The sequence below is a fragment of the Aulonocara stuartgranti genome (assembly GCF_965226115.1).
Source record: "Aulonocara stuartgranti genome assembly, chromosome: 11".
In the NCBI taxonomy this organism is placed as follows: domain Eukaryota; kingdom Metazoa; phylum Chordata; class Actinopteri; order Cichliformes; family Cichlidae; genus Aulonocara; species Aulonocara stuartgranti.
In genome coordinates this window covers 923,006-932,070 of record NC_138947.1, presented here as the reverse complement: position 1 = coordinate 932,070, position 9,065 = coordinate 923,006, and the positions used below count along the sequence as shown (strand labels likewise).

At 46.2% G+C, this 9,065-nt stretch overlaps 1 protein-coding gene across 3 annotated transcripts in view; it reads left to right on the top strand.

The window, feature by feature from the left end:
- Positions 1-2,776: 2,776 nt before the first annotated feature.
- The window catches only part of atp2c1 (ATPase secretory pathway Ca2+ transporting 1), a 29,081-nt gene continuing 22,792 nt past the window's right edge, over positions 2,777-9,065 (top strand). The window contains exon 1 of one of the 3 annotated variants that reach the window (XM_082552720.1): positions 2,777-2,906. In XM_082552720.1, the coding sequence (XP_082408846.1) occupies positions 2,883-2,906 (24 nt within the window). In that variant the 5' untranslated portion in view covers positions 2,777-2,882. Of the gene's footprint in view, positions 2,907-8,891; positions 9,043-9,065 lie in introns of those variants that run through there. The other 2 variants (XM_082552718.1, XM_082552719.1) reach the window with 2 other exon arrangements.

The following is a 9,065-nucleotide window of genomic DNA, read 5'->3' as shown; positions in this document are numbered from 1 at the left end:
TCAGGGTTCCTTAGTGATTCATTAGCTGTTAATTAGTGGGTTATACAGACAGTAAATTGCCAGTTAAACCAGTCCTGTCTTAGAATAACCATTATGAACAATATTTATAGCAAGAATTAACTGTAATGTCCTATAAAATATTAAAATAATGAGTGCAGCTCACTGTCACACCCGGAGACAACTGGAAGCACTGTGAGGGTCATGTTTTTAGACTTCTTCAGTGCCTTTAATTCAGTCACCTGGAGTCACCTGACTGCATGGACAGTCGGTTCCCTCACCAGCAGATCACAGAGGCTTCAGGACTGTGAGTCTGCACATCAACACCAGTAAGATGAAGGAGATGGTGGTCGACTTCTGGAGGAAACCACCACCCATCCACGGTTTGGACATCGAGGGTGGACAGGGACAAATACCTCCATGTTCAACTGAACAATAAGCTGGACTGGTCGGATAACGCTGACACTCGAGAACAGCCAAAGTCGCTCCATCTGCTGGCAGGCTGAGGCCTTTTGGGGTGTGTGGGACATCACTAACACTATCTTGTATGGGGGTTGTCTGCTGGGCAAACGGACAGGAAACAGCTTAATAGACTGTTAATGAGGGCCAGCTCTGTCCTGGACACTGCCCTAGATCCCATAGAGGAGGTGGGTGTATACAGGCCAACCCTCCCGATTATTCCGGGAGAAGCCAGAATTTCAGTGCCCCTCCCGAAAATCTCCTGATTTTCCACCCAGACAACAAAAAAAAAACATATCCCAGAATTCATAGCGTGGCCCAGCCAATTCCAGTTTCCAACAATGGCGGCAGCTACTTTTAATTTAATTTTTAAGTTTTAATATTACTCGTTCTGAGTTGCAAAATAAACTTTTAGCATATTTTCAGGCGAGAATGTAGCTGCAAATATCTGAGCCAGCGATAACAGCGAACTCCCAGCGGTCTACTCAGGTTAAACATGATATATAAGTCACTTAGATAACTTAAACATGTTATTGTTTGATTTTTTTTCAGTGTTTTATTTGTTCCTGAGTAAATCGGTTTGGCTGAGATTAAAGTTATTAGATTAGATTCAATAAAACTTTATTAAAGGACCCGGCCCACTCAGACTCCTCGCTCAGGGTCCTCAGGTGGATGCAGCCTCTGAATTTGGACAGTTCCGGCGGGGGGACAGTAATAACGGTGACATTTAACTTCCCTGAAATAAATCATTTTAAATAAATAATGTCCATTATGGACAAATATAAAAACACATGTAATAATAAATTTAGCAATGAAATATAAGTATCAGCAATAGTTAGAATAGAATAGAATAGAATTCAACTTTATTGTCATTGCACATGCACAGGTACAGGGCAACGAAATGCAGTTTACATCCATCCAGAAGTGCTTTAGTGATATAGATATATTACAATATATATTAGCAATAATATAGATATGTGAGTATATTACAGAAATGGGTCTATTATGTTATAATGTACACGGTATGAAGTATGTTGTGAATATTCTATAACTATAAGTATGTACAGGCTGTAGTGAGTACAAGCTATGTACAGGCTATGAACAGGATATAAATATGAAAAACTATACAGAATATGAAATAAATAACTTTACAGAATCTGAGATATACAGCTATACAGAAATGGGAACTATGCAAGTTGTAAACAGTTGTAGGATTAAAGATTATTGAATGTACAGAATGATTATTTACACAGAGCTATACAGTAGTGCAGTTAAGATAAGTGAGGGTGTAGATAGTTTCTACAGAGGCTATATAAAGTGCTAGTGGTTGTGAGTGGTGGTTCAGTCCATGTTATTATTGTGTGTTTGAGGGTACAGTTGTCCATTGTGGGGGTGTGTATGTTCAGTCCATGAGTTTAACAATAGTTACAGGTAGTACTGATATCCGTTATAAGATAAATTATATAACATGACGTAGTAGTAAGGCAAGGCAAGGCAAGGCAAGTTTATTTGTATAGCACAATTCAACAACAAGGTGATTCAAAGTGCTTTACAGAGACATTAGAAACAAGAACAAATAAAAAGCATGATTTAAAATTGAATAAAACAAGCAAATAAACTAACTAACTAATTAACAAACAAACAAACAAACAAACAACAGTATATAAAATAGTAGTAGTTGTAGTACTTGTAGTATTTGGTGGTAGTGAGTCATGTGCTGCAGCACACAGGATCTGTGTTTTGACCAGAGGAACTTTCTGGCACGGTGAGCTAAGTCATCTGAAACCTAACAGGAAGTGAGGTGACTGTGTATTCAAAATAAAAGCCAGCCAGTAGCGGCGTTATGGCTAACCTGTCTGCCCAGGTGGGTATGAAAAGCGCTTTTTCAAACACTGCCCTTAAAAAACAGCACTACTTCGCCATTAGTCAATTCTCATCTTACCTGTTTTATACTTAAAACCGTATAAAAACAAGTATACAACAGGCACACGCTGAGGTGTAATACTTATGAAATAAGCAAATTCAGAAAATGCTTGAAAAATTGCAGCGCAGCTTCATTAGAATAAAAAATTAATTTATAATTAATAATAATAATTAATTAAGTTTCAGTGCAGGAGCTGGTGTAGCTGCTTTAGTCGATATATTTTTATTTGTATCTTTTATTTTGATATAATAAGTGGTTTAGGCCTCCCCGCTCCGCCTGTTTGCAGCCTCCGCGTTTATGATTTTATTTCGCTGCTGATGTTTACTTTTTATTGAAAGCAGTAACACCTCGGTTGTTGAAAGATCCGTCAGAGGACCGCCCATTTCCGCTGCCGGTCTTATTTTGAAAGGGTGTCCGGAAGCGCGGAGCAGAGCCCGTGAGTGCGGCATGGTGGACGCTCCTCTGTCGGAAGAAGACGCTCCGCTCCGGGATTTCACGGAAGATGCAGAAGAAACGGGAGCTGCTGGTAAGTTTTACAAATTTTCACTTTTCCGTCGTGATGGCGGCTCATAATGCCATTAAACCCACCTCCGAGCCCATGAATCAAATACGGTTCCCGCAATGAAACCCTCCGGAATTCAGTAACTGTCCGTAGCAGCTGACAGCAGCCCGGCGTCGGGTTTGTTTGCTTAGTTTGTCTCCGGGAGAGGAGCGCTGATAGCGTCTGTTAGCCTGTAGCTGTCACCGGGGAATCTGACGTAAGTTAGCCCCTTGGAGCTGACATGGCGGAGAATGAGACCCAGGCAGCGGCAGTCGGTGCTGTTGAGTTCGTCGTGAGTGTCCGAGGCTTCCAGCGGCCAGGTCCGCCGTCCCCGGGACACCGTGAGCTCACCGGCGGGGCAGCTAGCAGGCTAAGCCAGGCTAACACTGCGAGAGCTCCGCGCTCGTTATCAGAGTACAGGCGTGCCATGGCCGATTCAGGTTAGGCTTATTACGGAGATGGAATAAAATAACACGGGTCTTACTGTTAATAAATATACAGGTAAATAAAACCAAATGCCAGTACAATAAATTATTATATACATATAATAAACTATAATAATCCCAGAGCACAAACCTGGGTTATTTGTCGAGTATGGAAATATCAAAAACTTACGAAAATGTCATCCTGACAGGATGACTGTGGGTTATGTGTGTCTGTGTGCGGGGAATGACACCCAGACAGCGGCAGTTGAGTTCAAGTTAATGTGTAATAAAGTAAAATATTTTAATAACGTCAGAAAATAAAACCTTTCAGACCCTCGGGAAAAATAATTATGTCTGTTAAAGGCTATTAACAGTTATAAATAAGTAACATAATTTAATATCGCAGAGTCAATAAAAAAAATATTTCAGGTCAAATAAAATAATGGAGCCTAAAAATGGCAGCGTGTTTATGTGACTGTAGTTATGAGGCTGCAGGAGAATACATGCATTAGCCTGATACAGCACCAGTAAATAATGAAGTAATAAAGCAGCCGCCCCTCTGATCGTGTCTTCACCGTCTCTCTTGGTTCTTTGGAGTTATTGTGTTAATTTGCCTTTGCACATACCTGTCATACCCGCTAAAACATCCAGGCACACCTTTGATGCGTCAGGACACTGTAATGATGCTCCGCACCCAGCTGGTGGTGTGATTGCTTCCTTTGTTAGGATCTATTTTTATTATTTTTACTATAGAACCGGTCGCAACACCGGTTCTATAGTAAAAACCGTTCCGCCCACACAGCAGGAAACTGAAAGCAAAACGTCCTCGGCTGGTGTGGCGTGAATAACTGACGTGATTGGTTAGATGGAAGTGTGGACCTTTGTGTCTGGTGACAAATCACTTTTTTTGGTGACTTTAAAGGTTTTGTCTTTCTTGTGATTTTATACTTGAAAGATTTTTTTGATTTCCTCATGAATGTTTTTAATTCCCTGAGAATATTCACGATTGGCTCGCTCTGTAAATTTACTGCTTTCTTCTCAAAGAAAAGTCATGTGACGTCTGTGATTTAGACGGCTCTCTGTTCGTCCGCGTGTATTTTAAAACGTAGATTTGCTCTTTAAGATTCATAACTTTTCTTCACTGATAATATTCAGAGCTTCAATATTTTTAACTCAAACCGCTGTTTTTGAAAAGTTTTGTAACAGTTCTTTTTTTGTGGTTCTGGTGTCGCTGACCAGCTGCGTGCGGACGGGCTGAGGCAGGTTCGGGTGAAGTTGAGCGCGGTCTTCATCAGTGCGGCGCAGCGCCGCGGTTCAGACCGGTCGTTTGGGTTTATCAATCCTGGAAAATCAATTTTGTGGCTGCTGCCGAAAGTGCAGTCAATACAGCGAGGTCACAGAAGGTGTGTGTGCGTGCATGTGTGTGTGTGCGTGTGTGTGAGTGTGTTTGTGCGTGCATGTGTGCGTGTGCATGTGTGTGTGTGCATGTGTGCGTGTGCATGTGTGTGTGTGTGTGTGTTTGTGCATGCATGTGTGCGTGTGCATGTGTGTGTGTGCGTGTATCAACAGTGACTTGTGAGTGTGTGCTAATCAGCTGTGAAAACTGTGATGTTTCAGGCTGAGGTTTGATGGAGTGCCTCCACCTGTCTTCAGTTATTAGATTGAAGCTGGAGCTCCACCCTGATGAAGGGCGGAGCTGTGTAAACTGATCTGAGTGATGTAGTTATTCGGAGGTCTTGCTCAGCTCCGATTGGCTCGTCTTTGTTGTAGAAGTGCTCGTGGTGCTGAGTCTGGAGGAAAACCGAGTGGTGCGTGAGCTCCATCACTGATAGCTTCACCTACAACCATTTACCCCACCAGCACCACCTGAGCCTTTGATTCAGCGGCTCACGAGAGCTTTTATTGGCTCATCTGTGAACAGGCGTCACTTTGTCTTATTTTCAGTGTTGGCTCCAGATAGAGTTGAAGCGAGCCTCTCGGTGGGGTCGCTGCTGTGACAGAGGTTCATTTACAGTTTCAGACTGATGCCGGTGATCAGTGTGGTGGGTGGAGGTGGGTGGAGGTGTGTTTGTTCTTCTGCCATGTTCGAACACGCTCAGTGCGACGCAGCGGCGCCATAGCAGCTTGATAATTAGACGGTAGCTGGGCCGTGAGGCGGCGTTCAGGATGGAAATCATAAACACTGAGGTCGTGTTAAGTGTACCTGCTCCTCGGTTACCACGGTAACCTGCACAGCCCGCGTCCTGTAAGCTTGGGTGCGTTGGGGTCGGCTGATGAACAGCAGGTTGTTGGTCCGTGTCAGGTAACATCCGCCCAGAGCTTCATAGTGCTGCCCCGCCCATCTACACCTGCAAACGTGAGCCGAGTGTCTGTAACTCGTTTTTAACTGAATGCTTTTAATAACAAATAAAGCTCGAGTGCAGAGCAGCCGACAGCATCTAAGTGGAAATAAAACCTTCCTGTAACAAAGTGTCAGCAGCAGCTCTGCGTGTTTGCTGGGATGAAACTGAAGGAGAGCGAGGACGAGGCTTCATGTGAACAAAGAGTTCAGACGTCAGACTCCAGAGTCTGTGAACGGGACTCCAGTGATTACAAAAACAGTCGATCAGGGTAAAATTCCCATTATTCCTTTGTGGTGGTGTCAGTGACGCAGCGCTGCGTGTGCTTTCCCACGGTGCTTTTCCTCGGGTTGATCCTGGTGTCTGACAGGTTGACGCTGACGAGCAGCTAAACAAGAAGAGATAAATTCACCAGCAGCGTTCGCCGTCGTGGCGCTGGGCGAGAAACCTTAACTGATGGCGACTGTGACATCAGACATTTTATTAACGTTTCTGTTTCAGCAATCACATGACCGGAGTCGGTCAGAGCATTCGCAGCATTTCCTGTGACACTGAAGTGAAGTCAGTGTTTGTGGGTCAGGTGGTAGAGCGGGTCAGGGCAGCGGTCCCTAATCTTTGTTTCTCCTCGGACCGGCCTTCAAGGTGTCGCCGATAACTAAAATAAAACCTGTACTGGTACCAAAAAAAGGAAGATGACACGCAGGAAAAGACCCGGGGAGACCGGGGGGCGGAGCTGGTCTAGGGTTCACCTGCAGCACGCCGGCTGACACTGGCCGAGGTCATCGGTCATTGCGGGCCTGCTGTGCTGCACTTTGCATTTGATTATACGCTCGGGATCAGTGCTGCCGTCCCGTTTCAAACGCGAGCGGACTCCATCCTGTGGATGTGAAACGAGACGCGTCTGATCTGTGAATGTTTTCAGCACACTTCGGTCCAGAAATAAACGCCCGTCCTCCTCTGTGGACAGACCTTCTTCTCTCTTTAATGAATTCAATCACGTCCTCGTCTGAAAGTCACCGCCGGCTGTCGGGTCCGACCTACTTTCTCTTTTTGCCCGTCATTAACTTAGAGGAAGCGATGCAGCGATGTGGAGCTCTGCTGATATTCCGCTGGAGTCCGTCGATCCTTCGGGAAGTGAAATGAGCACCAGCAGCCAGCGAGGCGTGCAGCTAACGGCCCGTTTGGCACCGAGCCGGCCGACATCCAGAGTTCAGCTCGGTGCTTTAACCAGATAAGAGAGGCCTGTGAAACATGAGCCCACACAAAGAGCAGGAAGTCTCAGATATTCTTCGCACACAAAACACACATTATGTCAGAAATAACAAGAAAAGACGTGAAACTGAAGGAGAGCAGGGAGGAGGTTTCATACCGAGGATAACAAAGGGTTAATACGTCGAACACGGAGGCTCCAGCCTCAGCGAGTGTTCTGTGAGCGGCCTGCAGTGATGATACAAACACGCAATCAGGATGAAATTCCTGTTATTCCTTTGTGTTCATGTCAGTGTGTGTGTGTCTGTGCTTTTCCTCGTGGTGATCCCGGTGTCCGATATACTGCTCGGTTACACTCCGTGGTCTGCATTTAAGTGTGTGTGTGCGTGTGTGTGTGCGTGCGTGCGTGTGTGCGCGTGTGTGCGTGCGTGCGTGTGTGCGTGCGTGCGCGTGTGTGCGTGCGTGCATGTGTGTGCATGTGTGCGTGCATGTGCGTGCATGTGTGCGTGTGTGCGTGTGTGCGCGTGCGTGTGTGCGTGCGCGTGTGTGCATGTGTGCGTGCATGTGCGTGCATGTGTGTGTGCGTGTGCGCATGTGTGTGTGCGTGTGTGTGTGTGTCTGTGGAAATCAGCTGAGAGGGAAAACTGAGGGTTGATGGTGCGACTCCACCCATCTTCAGTTATTAGATTACAGCTGGAGTTCCACCCTGATGAAGTCGAAAAACTGCGACCGCATCACTGACCAAACAGCCAATGGAGCAGCAGCTCACTTTAACACCACCACCTTCCTGAGGCGCTGTGGTTGGAGGCCAGGTGAAGCGTCACTGCTCCTGTTTAAAAATGCGCTGAGAGAGCTGATCAGTGCTCCTCCTGCTCCTCACGCTTCACTGTAACGCATTAACATGTATAACGTAGCTATAACGTGTTTGAGCTTCTCTGAGCCTGGGCTGGTGGAGGATGAGTTACGGACACTCTGACGTTTGTCTCGTCTCTTGCTGTTGATGGAAAGTTATCCACGGTCTCCAGCTCGCTGCGTTGGCTCGCGGCTGTCCTGCAGAGCGACGATGAAATCGGACTTCAGCCGCAGCTCGCTGTGTGTGTGAACTCTGACGGCTCAGTGAGCCTCACACAGACGTGGGAATCGCCAGCCAGCAACAGCATGTTATTATCACAGGATTGGTTATCAAATTATTCAAATCTGGGGATGTGATGATCGTGTCCTCAAAGTTAAACTTTGTCAGTGTCTGTTTCATCCCGTAACATCATTTTTTTCTCACTGTAGTTTTATGTATTTCTGCGTCAGGAGATTGTCAGGCGTTCAGACCTGTCGTATGTCTGTGACTCCACAGCTGTTTCGTTCTACATCTGCGCTCTACAGGCTTCCTGCAGGAAAATCACTGGCTGAGTGGAACCGTCAGGCTGATGGCACCGTGCTGTAATCTGTAATCTGCATTTACACCTCAGACTGAAAGTGTCTGCTAACCTTCCACAGTCTCTGTGAGAGGGATGCTGTCAGACTGCAGCTGTTTGCAGCTGTCTCCTGTCGGCCAACCTGACCTGATGATGATGATGTCAGCTGATGATGTCAGATGGTAGTGAAGCGTGGCTGAGCCCGGTGTAGAGGTCGGGTGCGTTTCAGTTTGTTTGGTGTTTGCATTTGGTAAAATCAGCAGTCAAACGAGTCGCAGCAACAAAGGTGAGACAGGTAACGCCTCCTGTCACGCTGGTGACAGGAGGCGTTTGAAGATTTTCGGGCTTCGGGGACGTCAGAATCACTTCTTTGGTCACATGATGCTTTGATGCTACTCGTGTTTGCTCAGGTGTGACATCAGCAGTGACCTTGGCGCTAACACTCTGACAGCAGGGTCTGCGTTTAGTTTAAGTGAGTCAGACTGCAGTGACCCTCCCGTCCTGCGGGAGCAGCGTGAGGAGGAGGCAGCAGGATGGTCGTCTAAGCTGCTCTCACTGCTAATCAGATACAATCCTCTCAGCTGATCGCTGCTCCTCTCTCTGTCTGCAGAGCAAAACGTTTTTAGGGGCAGCTCTGTGTGTGGATGCTGAGAGGAAGTTTGCACACCTGTGTCTCAGGTAAAGCTGACTGATTGAAGGAAGCTGTAAGGAGGCAGAGGAGGCCGGCAGGTGATGACAGGTGATTCACAGAACAGTGTGCAC